The following is a 20,117-nucleotide window of genomic DNA, read 5'->3' as shown; positions in this document are numbered from 1 at the left end:
TCTTCGTTCAACAATGGCAACTTCATCCTCTGCACACGATCAAACTGCAACATCATCCCTACTTACAATCAAACCCAATCAAAATATGATCATAGAAATGAATCCATTCTTGTATGATTCATACATGCTACACGTTGTGGAGTGTTTGAAGTATTCACCCTTGTTGTTGGCCCTAACAAGGTGGAAGAAGTTCCGATGTCATTGCTGTCACAAGTTTATTCATCTTCTACCTATGACAAGAACAAAGATCGTATCTACTTTACGATACATGACAAGAAATCCTCTATTTCGAAGGCGAAGTTTTGTTCGCTTTTAGGGCTTGCAGTTGATTCTTCAATCATCTCACCTGATTTCATCTCTACAACGCAGCTTTTCACAATGATGTATGAGATGGGCTACACCAATGTCCTTATGACGATTGCGAAGGTCAAGAAGTCGTGCTTACCATCACAATGGAATGGGTTGCTGACCTTGCTGATCAAGGGTTTGGCGGAACGATGTGGTGGTTCCGATACTACGAGCAAAGGATTTCTCACAATTCTCTATGGTCTATACAACGGAATCAACTTAGATTATGGCTTAATTATCAGGTCTCAAGTTGTTCAGAGTCTAAACACGACGACCCGTCACTCGGAAATTACTTGCGGTCGTTTCTGGACGCTAATTACAAAGAAGGCTATGGATTCTCTGGAGATACCTGTGATGAAGAATGTTCTTCTTGCCTCAATCGCCTCATTCCACACCAAGAAGATCATCATCTCTGATCCAAGTAAGTTTCATCATTATGTATTGATTCCATAATCCATGTACAGGTGTGTTACAACACAGAGCAGAGTAATGGCCGATTACAACAAAAGATCTCCTCTTGGTCCAAGGGTTCTGTCTGAAGAACAACAAGCTGCCTTGGATACTTTGGATCAACCTGCTAATAGAGGAAAAAGGGTTGTGAAGAAAGAAAAAGAAGAAGAGAAGGAGAGTAAACCAAAATCTTCGAAAGGAAAGTCTGGTGACGAAGAAACTTCTCGATCAAAACCTAAGAAGTTTAAGAAGATGGCTAACAGGCCCAAGGGAGAATCTTCTCCTGGACCTGATAATGTTGAAGAACAGGAAGAAGAAACAGAAGATCCTCATGTTTCCACCAGAGAGCCAACCCCTCCAAAGTCTCCAACTCCACCACCATCTCCTAAAATTACTCACATTCCAACTCCACCAGCATCTCCCAAAATTACAGAACTTCCCACTCCTCCACCGTCTCCTAAAATTCAAACCCCACCTCCATCACCGAAACAGAAAGTTCCACTTTCTGTTCCTACCGATACACCACCTATTACAACAGAACCAACTTCTCTACCCACTTCAACCATCATTTCTTCTGTTCCTATCTCAACTACCCAATTATCAACTCCACTTATAACCGAATCCATCACTACCACCATTTTCCAAATCCCTGTAAAGGTCAATGTATCTGATACAGGGGCTACTACTGTGATTGATACACCAGTTATAAACATACCACCATCACCAACCCCATCCTCTACCTCTGGTGCTACTCTTGGTGAAGATGATGAGGACTATGATTCCCTGTATTACAGTCCATACAGGATTCCAACAGATAATGATGCTGATGCTCCTGTCACCAGTCAACAGATCCAGGACATCAATGAGAAATTGGATAGCCTGCTTGCAGATAACAAGGCTTATAGCGGTGTTGTGATGAAAGCTTTCATAGAAACCGCCATCAAGCAATACACAGATGCTATAGATCAATCAACAGCAGCCATTGATAAATCAGTTGCTTCGTGTTCACAGGCCACAAAAGAGGTTTTTGAGGTTGTTCACACAACTCAGATCATTCTTGATTCTCTTAAGGAACATGTTGATGACAATGCGGCCAAATATCAAGCATTAGTGGACTCCTTTTCTAACACTCTTCAGAGTGAAACTAATAAGTTTGAAGCTCTCCGTGCTAATCTCAAAACAGAATCCACTTCTTTTCTTCAATCCTTGGATTCTTGTTTTGCTTCTCTTGCAGCAGAGAGAACCCTGAAGGAGGATCAAATCAAACACCAGGCGACTATTGATCTTCAGAAGGTTCAACTGGCCCAGGCAGACCAAGAGATATCTTTGTTGAAGACTCAACGGGCAGTTCTTCAGAGTTGTGTTGGTGATGTGAAAAACATCCTGACTACTCTTTTCGAAACTCATGATCCCTTCCTCACATTGACTATCCGGAAGCATCTCCAGGCCAAACTTCTTCTTGCAATTACCATTCTAAGTGAAATGAAGGGTGTCTCGGAGAAGGTCATTCTTCCAAGACAAGGGGGAGAAGAGAGTGTGCTCAAAACAGAACCGAAGTTTAATTTAGCTTTGGGTTCTAGTAAGAAAATTCAAGTTGACAGTGATACCGATACTAATGAAACCATCACTGAAGCTCTTCAGAGAAAGAAGAGGGATAAAGAGCTTGATGAAACCATGAAGACAGCTCAAGAGGCAAAGGCAAAAGAAGGAAAGAATAAGGAGGAAGAGGATGTTCTTGAATGCAAAAAGACTTTGTTTCCAGAATGGGACAGAGACACACTCATCAATCAAGCGATTGAGTTTCCTTCCATGTACTGGCTGGAACCGATTGCATCATTTGAGTGTGAAAATTCCAAGGACTCACAGTTTGCACTACTAGAAAAATAGCCTTTTACGACGCGCAAATTACAACACTCATTAATATATGTTACGCAAACGAGAGTGACATTAAAAAAGTGTCATCTCTTTAGAAAATTTAAGGATTTAGGTCACGCATTATTGCGTGCCTTTAAATTAGTGTCAAAAGAAAAAAAAATTAAAAACACGGAGGGCGCTGTACCTTAAATGCGCGCCCTCTATATGTGTCGCTTTATAATTTTAATGAACGCGCGTTCCTTAGTTACAAGCGGGAAAAGAAAAGCCAAAAAATTAGAAAAGCCCGCTACCCTCCCTGCCCTAAGCATTTTCACGCATCTTTCATTCTCCTCACACTGTTGTACAACTTCTCAATCAAAGATCGAAGGTTACGATTTCATCTCCATCTCTCGACTTCATCATCTCAATCAAGAAAAAGGGCTTCTGATTTCCATTCATCTACTTCATCGTTGTTGTAATTTCACCTTCTTCATCTCTCTACTGTTATTGAGAATACTCACCAATAGTTTTCTTATTCCCCACTCGATGTTGAAATTTTCAGAAAAAGCCCTAATTAAGTATTATACTCTCAAGTCTCAATATTAGAATCCAAATATTGATTCTCGTTTGTTTCTTATTCCCCACAGATAAATCGAAAAAGGGGAATTAGAATGACGAAGGTAGCGGGAGTTTTGGTCCGGTGGTCGTGGTTCATCTATCGAGAAAGGAAGATGGGAACGCAAGCAGCCATGGTGGCTCGTTGATGGAAATCAATCGAGAAAGGGGAAGCACCTCTGGTGCCGGATCGATTTGACAAAAGGAGAAGGGAGAAGCAGCGACGCTTCTCTTGTCTGCCACAGCTTGGGGGGGGGGGAGGTGCTTCGGCGGTCTCCTTGGCTGTTCTTCCTTGTCGCCAGCAGATTACATGTAGGGAGGGGACTCAACTAGTCCGATGGAGTAGGGCAAGTAATGACTGGTAGATCAGGTTGATCGATCTATTCATGAGGAGGAGGAGGAAATTTTTGGTTCCCGGTGAGCCTTCCTTGGCTTCTTAGACTCCGTCATTGGTAGAAATCGGAGGACCTTTGGGGTTTGGAGAGATCGAAGGAAGAAGAATGAAGAAGTGGTGGTCTTTGGTGATTGAAGGTAAACGGATGGGGTTTTCTTGAACCTCACAGGTCGTATTCATTTCATGTTTCTATTTCCTACTCGTGTGCCCATTGAAATCACGGTATGTTTGATTTCAGACATGGCTGAACTTGAATCTCCACTGGGTAATTTCTTGTCCTTCCCAACTCCCAAGTCTTAGTTATGAACATGCTTATGGATGTTTGTTTGGACAAACATAACTTGGTCATTGATCCAATGTTCAAGCGTCCATATAACTAATATTTCTGATGTTTAGTTGCTATATATTAACTCAGCTTCAATGACTCAGGTTTATGCTCTTACAAGAGAAAGGGATACACTACATAGAGAGCAAAATAAAAGAAGTGATGCCACTGCGCTTCTAAAGGAAAAGGATGACATAATCACTCAAGTTATGGAAGAGGGTAATGAAATAGCTAACTGCTAGAAAAGAGGTTTCCCAAGTTCTAGATGAAGCTTTCAAAGACCACATTTTGCTACATAGCTTTGTGAAATTTATTCCTCTGTAAGGTTTATGTAGGACTTCAAATTTTTTCATGACATTTTCTAAGTTTTTAAAGTATAATTAGGCATAATAGATGAATAGAGGAACGAGTAATCTCAAAATTACTTTTTATTCTACACATGGTTGCTCCAGTTGATTTTAAATTTGTCTCTTCTATAACAACATGGATCTTTTTTTGTACGACATGTGTGAAAGATGGCATTCACGCAATATCAAGTAGAAACCATATCTGGATAATTCATACCTGCATTAGATTTTGATCAGACCTGTATTATATTTGGATAAGTAGTTTTTACCTCTGCATCATAAAAGCTTCAAGATATTTTATGGGTTTTTGCTCCAGCTTGGTTTTATTGGAATAAAAAAGGAAAAAGGAGAAAAAAATGGATTTTTAATAGGTCCAAAGATATTTCGATTAAAGAATCTGCAGCAAGAGCATTCTCGTCTTTTTTATTATTCATGTGCTGAGTGTTTGTTGGATCGTTGGCGATCGGATTATAGAAGATTGTCCAACTAATTTCCTCAAAAGACTTCAAGGGCATTTATGGAATTTCAAAAATATAAAAGGAATTGTAGGGATTAGTAATTTTCTTGTATTTGTACACAAGATCAGAAAGATGAAATTGAAGAATTAGAAGCGTCTTTGGAGGCTTTAGCGGAAGAGCTTGATAAAAACATTGTAAAAGGTCAAGTTCTTGAAAGTCAAGTGAATGAGAAAGTTTTGATAATCAATTCACTTGAAGCAGATGTTTCAAGAGAGCGTAAGTTGGTAAAATCACTATTTTCTGAAATCCAAACACTAAAAGATGCCTTAAAAGCATATGAGACGACCGGAATGGAATTGGCAAAGGTCCAGGAGGCTAATAAGAGAATTGAAATGGAACCGGTTCAATTGGAAACTAATCTTATTGCAATGGAAACATTAGTTGAATCAAGAACTTGTGAGCTTCTTGAAGTTAGAAAGGAGTTAGAGATGTCACAAGCTCCTGCTGAAGAAAATGAGGCAATTGCTACCGAATCCAAACAGGTAGTTGAATGCTATTGTTTTGTATTTACCTAATGAAATCTATTTTCTACAACATTGTTAATTCTTTTTTTTTCAATATAAGTTGCTGAAACAAGTAGATTGTATGGTGACTGTCCTTGAAAACCAGGTTAGTTTGTTTTTTAATTGGAAGTTAGCATTATATTGTAAAACTTTATATAAATATTGGCAACCTGATGAAATTGCTGGACTAGAGAGTACAAACAAATGGTAAACAATAATTAGATTTTTATCATAGTATTATATGGTTATTTTTAATTTGATATACAGGAAGATAAATATTAGCAACCTGATGAAGTTGCTGGACTAGTAGAATTTTGGGCTCTCAACCAACACATTTGTAATTAAGGCATCATACTTTTTGACTTACCTGTGTATTATTGCATACTATTTTCATTTCTTTTTATTACAACTTCCTTCATTTTATGACAAAAATAGCATGCTAATTTCATTTATAAAACATTAAAACAAAAATAACATGTTACTTTCACTTTTATGACAAAAATAGCATGTTCTATTCATTTTAATGATAAATAGCTTGCTACTTTCAATGTTTAACCTCTAGGAGGAAATCACTTGAGATGATTATGTAACCAAATGGATTTCATGAAATGCTTCACTGAATAGGACTCTACTGCTCTCTCTGTATCAAAAGTTATTTAATAATTTTAAAATTGGGCTCATAAGGTGCCAGCATTTGAAGAACAGATTCATAGCAATGTGGTTGTGGCTTATGCAATGGATCTATTGGATCTTGTACAAAAAGTAAGATGGGATTTGACCAAGTATTTAATTGTCTACAAACTTTTCATCAAGTATTTGTCTACATGTGATGTAGGTGCTAAATGCATGTGTTCGTCAAAAAAAATCTAGAAGGGGCATTTTGGGTATTGCAGCAGCTAAAGGAACAGGGACAACAACCTAATACCATAACATATGGACTCATAATGGAGGTATTCACATGGTTATTGTCTTGTTTTCTTTTCTTTAACTTATATTTATATTTATATTACCTTGTTTTTTATATGGTGCTAAAGGTAATGCTTCCATGTGAAAAGTATAATCTTGTTCACGAGTTTTTCAAAAAAAAATGCATAAATCATTTATTCCAAATTCATTAACTTACAAAGGTAAGTTAAATTCATCAGAGTTATTCAATGTTGTATGATTCTGTTTCCATAGTTTCTGATTCCATTCCGATTCCATAGTTGTTGTGAATACACTCTGGAAAGAAGGGAGAATTGATGAGGCGTTTGCAGCCATTGAAGATATGGAAAGATGTGGAATAGTTGGTTCAGCAGCAGTTTATTATGACCTTGCTAGATGCTTATGTAGTGCAGGAGGATGCAATGAGGCTCTTATACAAGTAAAAACAACACTTTATATATATATATATATATATATATATATATATATATATATATATATATATATATATATATATATATGCAATGAGGCTCTTACCATACAAACAATGTTTTTTTTTTGTGTGTGTGTGTGTGGGGGGGGGGGGGGGAGGGGACCACATTGACTAGGTTGTATTGTTCCTTCTAAAGTTCCTCTTGGTGAGTCTTTTAATGTCTGTATTGTCCTTGGTAAAAGATACTCCTTTAGACAACTCATTCACCAACAAAGGGTTTTAGGGAGGAAGGTAAGTATAAGTTATCAAAAATAGCCTTTAAATGTTTTTTTGTTTATTTCAACAATGCCTTGTTATGTATTGTGGACGATTGGACTAATTGTGGGAAGCTATTCTTATTTGATTTTTATTGATATTTTTTCAGCTGGGGTTAGTAATTGATCTTACAAATACGTCTCGTTATTATTCTATGAATGATTGGAAGAAAGAAGGCATCAAGTATGTTATGGTTAGTTTCTAAATACTTTCTACTCATCAATTTCTGGAATATGGATAAATTATGTATAAAGGTTATTTGAGAAAATGAAAGAACAAACAAACGAGGGTAAATTTGTAAAGGTTAGTTTTGTATTAAACTCAATTTTTTTTAATAAATTTTTTTATTTATTCATGATCTTCAACTATCTTCTGCTTGGTTATTTTATACAATACTTGTATAAAATAAAAAGACATTAACCAAAAGGGCTCAAATGTCAGGAAGTTGAAGTTATTTATGGTAGTGATCTTGATACTTCTGTTTATGGTAGTGGGTTTCCACGTGCATCTGATGAAAGACCATCACCATTGGTATGTATAGCTTGAGTACATCTATTGCTTAATCATAATACTAGTTTACAAACTGTAGAATGTGTTCAGTAGTGAATCTCATAGGGACAAAATGGTAAATCTGCAGGTGGTTCAATCAATGTCATTTAGTAATATTTGGAAATACAACCTCTGTAATTTGACTAACACCTTCTGATTTTGTTTACTTTTTAACTTTGTTTTTGGTTTCATTTAGTAATAAAGTATCAAATATCAACAGTTATGTTGTAGTAATCCTTCTGAGGGGGGTGTTTGTTGGGCTACTTCTTTCAATGTCATTAACAACAGTGGTAAGTAAAATCTTACTATTATGAAAATCTTTTGTTTAAATCTACCTTATTGACCTGTAGCTGATTAAATATTAATTTAATTATGCAGGTTTTGAAGTTTTTGATGGAAAAGAATAGTGTTAATGCTCTTCATAGAAAAGTATGTTGGTAGTTTAGGAAATTTGGCGAATAATTTAGTTAATTATATATAAAAATATTGAAATGTTACATTTGTCTATTATTGGAATGATTATTTGTATGACATTAAATTTTGTGCAATATATTGTATTTTTTGTATTGTGAGACACGAAATGCAAATTTAATTTGAAAATCAGTAAATATCTAAATAATTTTTTTTTTAAAAAAAAAAATTAAAATTACGATACGCAAAAATGTGTGTCGTCTTCATTTATGACATGGCCTTTCTTGACAGGGCCTTTCTTGATACGCATTGCGTGTCATTAACACGCGTGTCGTAAGGTTATGACACACGAATGCGTGTCGTCTTCCTTTATGATAGGGCCTTCCTTGATACGCATTGCGTGTCGTAAACGCGCGTCGTAATTGCGCGTCATAAATGAGCGTCGTAAATGCGCGTCGTGTATAGACGACGCGCAAAAGCGCGTCGTCTCTCTTTATGACATGGCCTTCCTTGACGCGCATTTGCGCGTCGTCTGAGCCTTTTACGACGCACAATGAGCGTCGTAAAAGGCTGTTTTTCTAGTAGTGTTGACATGCCAATTATGAGAAACGCTTTTACGTTTCATTGTTTTGATGTCACTGCTGAGGTTCCTCATCCTAACTTGAAGGTTGACAGAGAGTTAATTGATTTTTATTTGAAGTATGGTCAACCGCAGTACTTGACATGGAGCGCACAGAAAATCATGAAAGTCAAAATACTGAAACCAACACCAGCTGGGAAGTTTGTCAATGTAAACTTCAAGATCAACAGAGGAACAGCGAACACATAATACTTCATTTCTCTGGCAGATCTTCCCAATCTGAATCCTCATGATTGAATTCTGCTATACAACATTCTTCTCTCAAATCAAAGGGAGTATGAACCGATTTTGAAGCATCTCAAAAGAATGTTGGCCTCCTATATCCATGAGCTTGCTACTATGGATCAGGAGATAGCAAAAGTAATGAACAAGAAACCGTCCGTCAAGCCTACTTCCAAGCCTGGTGATGTGCATAAAATGAAGTTAGGCCAAATCGATTCTACAAATTTGACGGTTATGTTCACTAAAGGTGAAAGGAACAAGTTTCTGTTTGCTTTAGTAGACAAGCATCTGTTTTCAACAGATTGTCTGGAGCATATTATAAGCATCATTCACCGATGCAAGCAGAATTCAGCAGCAAACAAGAAGAACTTCACAGATATGCTTCGGTGGTACATCACATTCAGACATCACATTCTGGCCATCATACCGAGGATATTTGTAACAGTAAAGAAACTCTCTATTGTGAAAAGGGATTGAAGTTTTTGCTCCAAAGACGCAAAGGGGGAGATTGTTGAGAATTATGGTGTTGCGTCTTGGGCCCTTTTGTAGTGTAATCGTATTGGGCTTGTCAATCCGTGTTTATCTAGATTAGTTTCCTTTTATTTAGATAAACTGTTAGGGTTTCATTATAAATATATGCATGCATGTATGCGTATAAAATAGAAAGGATAGTCGATTACGTTGATTCTTGTAACCCTAATATACCTCTACAGTTGAAGTTCTTTATCGAGCTCTTCTGGGGTATTTTGCATTAATCATTCGACATATTCAGTGCAATACTTGTGTTGTTTATTACGTTCTTACTTATATTTGCTTAGAATCATACGATCCTGATAGAACTTTGTTCTAACACGGGGTGTTACAAAGACACTTGTCCTTTAGATAAGGGATCGTACAGTCCTCTGTTTCAGATATTGTGCGGACAATCTCGTAGTCATACTTATTGTCCATCAATTTGTTACTCGATCTTAGATTCATTTGACATAGAACTTAATTGAACACATCAATTCAGTCCTGACCGGGCTCGGCACACAAGTCAAATCAAATCATCGAGGGGCCCTGATATCGCTTTTACCCTCTTAGGATAAAAGGAACAGATAAAATTCAACTTATATGCATTCACTATTCTTATATGCATTCACTATTCACTAATAAATATATACACAACAATGCGTTTTATAACATCCAGTTACTGATGCGTTTTCACATTATCAATTCACAATCAATTAACAAACAATAAACCATATATCTTGGTTTTAAGACCATATGATATTATCGTCTTGCGATCACTCATGATAAACTCCTTGAAGTCATTCCAGCAAGCGTGGGTTTATTCCAATGCTCAAAACTAATTCATAAGCACTCATGAACATTGTAGCAAACCTTTGCTATGTCTAATGCCTTTCAGACAATCTACACCAATTCATGACAGTCTTCATTCATACCTACTTCCAACATATGAACGACTGTGGACCGTTTGAATAATTCGTTTATTTTTAATTAACTCAATTATTCAGTAAGTCAAAACATGCAAAGTGAAACAATAGTTAGACAATAAACATAAGACAGAAACTTTAGATAATACTCCTTTATTTAATCATCAAATGTCAATTACTTTTATCTATTACATGTTTCCAAACTATCTAATCTAAACTAATACCGTCCTTCAGCCCAATGCGCCTAGCGTGCTACAACTGCTTAACCCTACTCAGTCCCTTCGTAAGCGGATCTGCTGGGTTATCCTCTGACGATACCCTCTTTACTACGAGGAGTTCTTCTTCTACCCGATGTCTAATAAAGTGATATTTTCTATCAATATGTTGAGATCCACCATGATCCCCCGGTTCTTTGGTCAAGGCAACCGCTCCTTCATTATCACAGAAAATTTCCATAGGCTCCTTTATGGCAGGTACAACTCCAAGGTTTCCAATGAATTTCTTCAACCATACCACCTCCTTTGACGCTTCACTCGCTGCAATGTACTCTGATTCGCACGTTGAATCAACTATGGTTTCTTGCTTGGAACTTTTCCAAGTCACTACTCCTCCATTATAGGTAAAGACCCAGCCCGACTGTGAACGATAGTTGTCCCTGTCAGTCTGGAAATTGGCGTCACTATACCCTCATACCTTTAAGTCATCACTACCTCTGAGGACTAGAAACCATTCCTTTGTCCTCCGAAGGTACTTAAGAATATTCTTGACTGTGGTCTAATGTGCTTTGCCAGGGTTCCCTTGATATCTACTGACCATGCTCAAAGCGAAGGCCACATCAGGGCGAGTACAAGTCATAGCATACATCATCGAGCAAAATGCGGAAGCATAATGTACTCAGCTCATCTCTGCTATCTCGGCTTTCGTACTCGGACTTTGAGTCTTACTCAACTTAGCATTACTTTGCATTGGTAATTCTCATTTCTTTGAGTTTTCCACACTAAAACGTTTTAGCACCTTGTCTAAGTAAGTATTCTAACTAAGTCCTATTAGTCTCTTACTTCAGTCTCTCATGTCGGTCTCTCACTATCCTTATTCACAAAATATAGGAAGCCTCTCCGAGGTCCTTCATAGCGAAGCACTTCCAGAGCCAGGACTTAACTTCCTGCAGTGTTGGGATGTCGTTTCCTATGAGTAGTATGCCATCGAAATACAATACGAGGAAGCTAACTATACTCCCGCTGGCTTTAACATATACACATGATTCATCTTCGCTTCGTACAAACTCAAACTCTTTGACTTTCTCATCGAAGCAAAGATTCCATCTACGAGACGCTTGCTTAAGTCCATAAATGGACTTCTCAAGCTTGCACAGTCTATTCGGATGCTTCGCATTAACAAAACCCTTTGGCTGAGCCATGTAAACATCCTCAGCCAACTTCCCATTAAGGAAAGCGGTTTTGACATCCATTTGCCGTATTTCATAATCATGAAATGAAACAATGGCTAGCATCACCCTAATAGACTTTATCTTAGCAACTGGTGAGAAAGTGTCATCATAGTCAACTCCGGGAGTTTGAGTAAAGCCCTTCGCAACCAATCGCGCCTTATACGTGTGCACATTCCCATCCATGTCGGTCTTCTTATTGAAGATCCACTTGCACCCAACCGTCTTACGTCCGGCACATGGTCAACCAAATTCCAAACTTGGTTGTCATACATAGACTAAATCTCGCTGTCCATCGCCTCTTTCCGTTTTGTAGACTTCGAGCCTGCCATGGCTTCCTTATAGCTGTTAGGTTCATCTAAATTTATTAGTGTACTATCACTAATATACGTGTCCCCTTCTGTAGTAATATGAAGACCATATAACTGGGGTTGAACTCTAACTCTCTTGGAACGCTTAAGAGGTAAGGATTCGTCAATCAGTTCAACCGGAGTTTCCTCCTCGGGTTGAGTGCCAGCGTTAGAGGTTCCTTCATCACTCGACTCTTGAATCTCTTTAAGATCAATTTGCCTCCCACTGTCCCCTTGACCTATGAGTTCTCGCTCTCGGAAAACCCCTCTCCTCGCAACGAAGACAACATTGTCACTCGGTCTATAGAATAGATATCCAAAGGCTTTCTACGGGTAGCCGATGAAAATACACCACTCACTATGAGGTTCGAGCTTGTCGTGAGTCTCTCGTCTTTTGAAAGCCTCGCTACCCCAAACCTTGGTATATGCCAACGAGGGAGCTTTCCATGTCCACATCTCATGAGGTGTTTTGGCAACCTTCTTTGTAGGGACTAAGTTAAGGATATGGGTGGTAGTCTCTAAGGCGTACCCCCAAAACGAGATTGGTAGTGAAGCACGACTCATCATGGAACGCACCATGTCCAACAGGGTTCAATTACGCCTCTCAGCCACACCTTTCAACTGCGGTGACCTAGGCGGCGTCAATTGCGAAACTATTTTGTATTCCTTGAGGTAGTCGTGGAATTCAAGACTTTGGTACTCTCCTCCTCGATCGGATAAAAGCATCTTGATTTTCCTGCCCAATTGATTCTCCACTTCTTGTTTAAACTCTTTGAACTTTTCAAAGGTTTCTGACTTGTGCTTGATTAAATAGATATACCCATATCTACTATAATCGTCGGTGAAAGTCACATAGAAGCGGTTCGCGTCACTTGTTGTGAATCTAAAGGGCCCACACACATCGGTGTGTATGAGATCCAATAGACTCGCACCCCTTGCAGATGTGCCAGTGAAGGGTGACTTGGTCATCTTTCCAAGTAAACAAGACTCTCACACGTCATCGTCCCTAAGGTCGAATGACTCCAACACTCCATCCTTTTGGAGTTGGGCTATATGTTTCTTGTTGACATGTCCAAGAAGACAATGCCACGAGCATGCTTTATCCATACTATTGGAAGAGTCCACACACAATACATCATTCCCTAGATTATCTACAACCATAACAGTTTCATAAATTCCATTACAAGGCAATGCTTCAAAATATAAAACACCATTTAGATAAGCAGAAATCAAACTTTTCTCATTATCAAACGAATATCTAAATCCTTGTCTAAACAAACCATGAAATGAAATGATGTTTCTTGCCATATCTGGCAAATAACAACAATTATTTAAATCTAAACCTAGTCCATTACTAAGCGCTAGGGAATACACTCCAATCTTGGTGACAGGCGACGATCTTCTGTTCCCCATGATTAAATTTATTCTTCCACGCTCAACATCCCTATCTCTTCTTAGTCCCGGCAAATCAGAACATATATGAAAACCACATCCTGTATCAAGAATTCAAGAAATAGCATGTGATGAATCATTTGATATAATTGTGTAAATACCTGCAAAGGACGGCTTGATGTTCCCATCCTTGATGGCTTGCAGATATTCCAGGCAGCTTCTCTTCCAATGCCCTATTTTGTAGCAATGGTGGCACTCTGCCTCCTTTGGGTTTGAGTTGGGCTTAGCAGAACCAACTTTGGTTCCACTAGAAGAGGTACCATCTTGGGGCTTACCCTTGTGGTGACCCTTTGAAGTAGCCTTCCTCTTCTTGCCCCTCCCTTGCCTAATGGCCAAAACAGGAGCAACGGGTTGAGTGGGAGTTAATGCAACAGTCTTGTCCTTAAGCTTGCTCTCAGTAGTCCTTAGGAGCCCTTAGAGTTTGCTTAAGGTGACCTCTTCTTTGTTCATGTGGTAGGTCATCCTAAATTGGTTGTAGCACGAGGGCAAGGAGTGGAGAATGATGTTGATTGCCAGATCTTCCCCAAAGTTAACATTTAACTTGTGAAGACGATCAACATACCTCTGCATCTTTTGCAAATGCGAGGTTAGGGATTCTCCACTTCCCATCTTAGCAGTGATCATGTTGGTGATGATCTGATAGCACTCTTGCCTTGCGCTTTGGTGGCACCTCTCCAGCAAATCTTGGTGCATTTCGTACGAATACATGTCCTCATAGGACTTTTGGAGTTCAAGATTCATTGTGGCTAGCATAATGCAATGAAATTTTGTTGCATCACGCTCGTGGGTCTCAAGGATGGCCATTTCTTCAAGAGTAGCGATTTCTAGATTGATCTTTTCAAGCTTCTCGTCGAGCACATATTCTTTGTCCTCGTAACGAGCAATCATGCGAATGTATCTTATCCATTCGTTGAAATTCGATCCATCAAACGTTACTTTTTGACATAGGCTCATTAGCGAGAATGAACCAGGAGCAGCGTTGTTTTCATTTGCTTTAGACATCTACAAATAGAAAGGAACAAAGTTTGATTAGAATTGAATCCTTAATTAATCACCCAAAACAAGAAATTAGGGCTAGGATCCAACAACATTATTTACACATTAGAAAAGGGATGTCGTAATTCAACATGGAAATAATTTGGAGGTAAGTGAAAGACGATTCACTAATTTTCCACCATGAAAAACATAAATGGCTTAAGTTTTAAATGTATTGAAAATTCCTAGATTCATTTGAGATTCATTGAACTTTTCAATGACATTTTTAAATCTCGATATGCCCCTCTAATTGTGACTGGGATGCCGAGGATCACAAAGCGGGTGTGAATAACCATGAAAATTCACATGGTGCCCTCATTCTTACAGTCACCTATTCGATGCGCCAGTTAACCACACACGCTCCATCGAACTATGACAAACATTGAGTCACCCTTTTCCACCTTTGCTTAGAACCAATTAGTGTGCCGGTTAACCACACACGCTCCACTAACTTCTCAGCAAGGGTGCAAAGTGTAATTTCATGGGATTACATCTATTCACTTTTACCTAAAGTAACTAAGATTGGTAATTTTGTAAAAATGTTTAGTTACTTTATATAGATTCATTATACTTATTAATGAGAAGAGGATTGCCCTATCCTACCCATTCGGCTAACGACCCTCCACCAATCAAGGAAGTGGTGGGTAAGAGTTTATATCCATTAAATGGCCATTTTATAGGTCATAACCTTATACCCCCTTATAGATTGGCTTCGTGAATGAGGCCTACTAACGGTAAGACTAGCATTTTAGTTATATATATATATATATATATATATATATATATATATATATATATATATATATATATATATATATATATATATATATATATATTAATCATATAATAATATAGTAGTATAGGGTGTATTTTAAACATTTCAAAATACTAGGGTTTTAATTTCAATATTAAAATTTTCGAAAGTTAAGACCTTTTAAATTTAAAATTCTAAATATTAAAATTCTTGATTTAATAATTATCCTTAAATTAAACAAGTAATTTGAATTATTAAATCATAACGGATTACGTTAAATTAAACAATTAATTTATCCTAATCCCTTAAATCCCTCTAGATTTTGAAAATATGGGATGGGATAATTCAAAATCTTAAATTACCATATTTAATCCATTAAAAGATAATTACAAGATATGGGATTATCCAAATCCCTAAAACTTAGGATCTTATCTTGGGGAGGAGGCATATTTCGAAAACCCTAGGGTTTGCAAACCCTAGATTTCAAAATCTTGGGCAAAAAGGAAAGGGTTTGAAAACCCTTATCAAAATTTTCGAAAAACAGGGTTCAAGAACCCTAATTTCGAAATCCTTGCCTCCTAGGGTTTATTGGCCATAAACCTTAAAGTGTCAAATTCATACAATTGAATAATCTAATATAAAACAAATAACCATAATTCTCTGATACCACTGATGGGTTTTATACAAACAATCCTATGTGTGCATGCAACCCTAGATTTGGATCTATGTTTTTCACTAATAGATACACAACATTATGAACACATGAAGAACCCTAGCAAGCATTTAGGTATTTCGAAATCTTGATAGAAGAGTGAATCACATACCTCTTGTTGTTGTGTTGTAATAACAACTCAAATCTTCAATCTCCTAGGGTTTATGAAAGCAAGTACCACAAGTGTAGTACCTCAAATGACTCACAAACACCAAAAGAAAATGGAGAGGCAAGAGAGAGAGAGAGAGAGAGAGAGAGAGAGTGGGGGGGAGGCAGAAATCGGCTCTAGGTCTTTTAGGGATCAAGTGGCCGATTTTCCTTAGCCAAGGGGTCCTTATATAAGGTAGAGATTAGGGTTTCTCCTTATCCTTATCTGATTGCTTGCCCACCAAGCTGCCCATAAGATAAGTCTAGAATCCTTATCTTGGATGAATTTTAAGGCCCTATCACCTTGAATTTGTCCACTCTATCCATGGGGCATCCATTTCCTTAATTTGAAACTATCACATAATTGGAATTTAGCCCCTCTAGTTTAATTAATTACTTTTGATCACAAAATTAATTCTTAATTAATTATTGACCAATATTAATTAAACAAATATGATTTCTCCTTTAATATATTATTCTTATAATATATTAATAAATCACAATAACCTCTTTCTCTGTTATTTCTCCAGTCAAGTTGCTCTGGTGAAGGCAACCCAAAAGGACCACGCACAATCGGGTCAAGTACTTATCAAATATGGTTATGGGCTTAGACACTAATCCAACAAAAATGTCACCAAGCTTGAAAATGTAACCAACACTCTTCACCTCATTTATGTCATGACCAAAATTCAACACAAGGTCTGGGTACCTAACGAAGTAGAGGTCTCATACTCTTCATGGGTCAAGTTATTTCAACTTCATCCCAAGGGATACAAAGTCATGTTGTACATCGACGGAACACAACCTCCAACCAAAACTGATGTAGAATATGAAACATGGAATGAAATTAATGTGATTGCACCGCAATGGATTTATGGAACATTGTCAGATGATTTACTGGTTCATGTCTTAGTATCCTTGTCAACTGCCCACAAATTCTGGTCTCAAATCAAAACCATTTTCCTTAAAGACAAAAGCTTTGGAGCGGAATCCCTAGAACATGAATTCAATAACCCCACATTAAAATCCATGCCATTTCTTGAAGCTTACTGCCAAAAAATCAAGGAACTAGGCAGTTAACTAAATGATGTGGATTGTTCGGTCAATGATCAAAGGCTCTTTCTTCAACTTGAAAGGGGACTCCCGGCTTTGTATGGCATTGTGGCCTTATATATCAAACAAAGTCTCCCCAAATGGGAGACTGCATGTAGTATGTGTAACATCCGATTTTTCAGGTATTTCCATTTGATCCCTTGGCCTAATTAAAGTTTGCACTATTGGTCCCTTGTTGTTAAAAATTCGCACTTCAGCCCGTACATTGGGCGTACATGATGGTACGCACAACATAATCGTGAGAGACCTGGAATCGTGGGATGCATGCTAGTACACGGGGTGTACTATAAACCCTAGATTTAAGGGATTGGAACCTATTTAATCCACTGTATGCCTCCCTCGGACATTCCTTATCAACCTCCACTCCTTACAAACCCTAATCTCGATCTTAAGCCTTGTGTGTGAGGATTTTAAAGCTTGTTAGTGATTTTGGTGATCTTTTGTTGAATAATAAGATTGTTGAAGAAGGTTGTGTTGCTTGCAAGCTTGTGGATCCAGAAACTACCTAACTTTGTGCATCATTTGAAGGTATACAATTTGTACCTTGATGTGTTTCTTTCTAGATCTCCATAGATGAGTTTTTATAAGCTTATTGTACCAAAGCTTGGACCTATGTCAGTATGGAGTACTCCTGACCATATTAGATGTCCTTTCATTTGTTTTAGGTCTTATAGATTCAAAAAAAGGGTTGCTTGACGGTCCTTTTCAAACCATGCAAGAGTTTAGTGGTGTTGAGTATGAATTAAGATATGGTTTTGTTAGGTCATATTTAGTTGGTTTGAGCTAGGCATTATTTTGTATAGGCTATGTTAGTATTTGTTCATATATTTGTATGGGTTTGTGGCTGAGTGGAGTTTGCGGTCTGTTTATCGTTTATGGTTGTTAACGTATTTACCGCTGTAAACAGGTTTATGACTATAAATGTGTTTGCTGCCACTGTTCCCTATATATAGTAGGTGTCAGATTACTGTAGTAGTTTACAGTCGTATGTGTTGGATTAGTGTCTAAGTCCATAACTATTTTGGTATGTACTTGACCCGATGGTGCATGGTCCTTTTGGGTTGCCTTCACCAAAGCAACTTGATAGAATGAATTATGGAGAGAGAGAGGATTAATTATGATTTATTAATATATTATGAGAATAATATATTAAAGGAGAAATCATATTGTTTAATTATTATTAGTCAAGAATTAATAAGAATTACATTTTTGGCTAAAAGACATTAATTAAACTTAAGGGACTAGAACTGTCAATTGTGTGATAGTTGAATATTGGGCTAATGGACTCCATATTAGAGGGGTGGACGAATTCTATGGGGAAACCCATTAGAAATCATCCTAGGCCTCTAAGGAATGAGTCCATGGGTTGCTTAGGGCCTAAGCATCCAAATTAGGGTTTCCTTGTTAGATAACCCTAATAGCCTCACTATTTAAAGGACCCTTGAGACTCAAAAACGTGGTGAACTAACTGATTAGGGTTTCCACACATTTTGGGCAGCCTCCACTCTCCTTATTCTTCATCCTCTTGCTCTTGGTGTTTGTGAACCATCAAGGTAAGATCTAAGACCCCATTCATAAGTTAATATGATTAATTGTATGCTAGATCTAGGGTTTAAAGTCTTGGATGAATTGCATGTACAATAGAGAAACCTAGATCCAAGCATTAGGGTTTGTATCAGCACATAGGATGTTCTTATGGCCAAAACCCAACAGTATGTGTGTGTTTCGAGTCCATTGTACCTGACGTTTTGTAAGTCCCCAATCTACCTGGGTATCAATCAGATCCGTTTGATGGTGCCGAATCCCAATCAAACGGATGATGTCAGATCAAATAGAAGAGAAGGAGAAGAAGAAGATGATGATGAATCTATGTATGATATGATTAGAATGAAGATCCGGATACAAAGATTCACACACACAAACTTCTCTCTAGTTTCTCTCTCTCTAGAACACCTTCAAATGCACACACTTAAGCTCCTCTAGTGTTCATCCCCCTTTTTCCACAAACCCCTCTCCCCTATATATACTGGACTGGGCCGCACACTAAGTTCATGGTCGTAAACTCACTTCATGACCGTTAACACACATACAATATTACATAACAAATCAATTTCCCAGAAAAGCAAAGTATAAACGAAAATATTGACCCAACAATCTCCCCCTTTGTTTATAGCTTTCTTTTCTTTTCTTAAATGACCCAACAAGCTCCCCCTAAAAAGTAGCTGGCTTTTCTTGTTAATCTCCATCGAGAGCTTGGCTTCAGCATTTATCTTCAATGAATGACATCATCTTGAGCGGTTGGGCATTTCTTCAGAATTTGGCTTTGAACACACGTCGGGTGAGGACGCTTGATGTACTGATTCTTGAAAGATAGCACTTTCAGCTTGAGAATCTTCATAGAGAACATCAGAGAGAACAAAACTTCTGGATCACTTCAACAGATTTAAGATAGCAGTAGACTGATTGAGGAGGCTTCAATGCAATCTGTCATATATTCTTCAATTTCAGCTTCACCTTGCTTCTAGGGTTGAAAGATTGAATGTTCGAAAGAATAATCTTCATTTGCTACTTCGAATGCGAATTCTTCGATGCTTACAGATGAAGCCTTGGCTCAGAAATCTTCGACACAAACTTCATGAGTCTTATCTATACCTGAAATCACTTTTCAAGGCAAAACAAAACTAAAAGAAAACTTAGCACACAAATTAAAAAAGAAACAAAAATATTTTTGGATTTTTGATTTTTCTGAACAAAAAATAAAACAGAAATAACACTATTTTTGGATTTTTAATTTTTTTTTATTTTTCTTTGATTTTTGAATTTTTC

The 20,117-nt window shown here is 37.6% G+C and overlaps 1 protein-coding gene across 1 annotated transcript; it reads left to right on the top strand.

Annotated features, from left to right (window-relative positions):
- Positions 1 to 837: 837 nt before the first annotated feature.
- On the top strand, positions 838 to 1,691 carry LOC111904980 (extensin-like). Its single transcript, XM_052765119.1, has 2 exons — positions 838 to 1,583; positions 1,688 to 1,691. Exons 1-2 carry the CDS (start codon positions 838 to 840, stop codon positions 1,689 to 1,691), a joined length of 750 nt encoding a protein of 249 aa, XP_052621079.1.
- Positions 1,692 to 20,117: the final 18,426 nt, after the last annotated feature.

This window comes from Lactuca sativa, chromosome 6 (assembly GCF_002870075.4).
Source record: "Lactuca sativa cultivar Salinas chromosome 6, Lsat_Salinas_v11, whole genome shotgun sequence".
Classification (NCBI taxonomy): Eukaryota; Viridiplantae; Streptophyta; class Magnoliopsida; order Asterales; family Asteraceae; genus Lactuca; species Lactuca sativa.
This window is presented reverse-complemented; position numbering and strand designations above follow the sequence as displayed.

Excerpts from the sequence above, each read along its gene's own strand:
- LOC111904980 (XM_052765119.1), top strand. The coding sequence starts at position 838 with ATGGCCGATTACAACAAAAGATCTCCTCTTGGTCCAAGGGTTCTGTCT.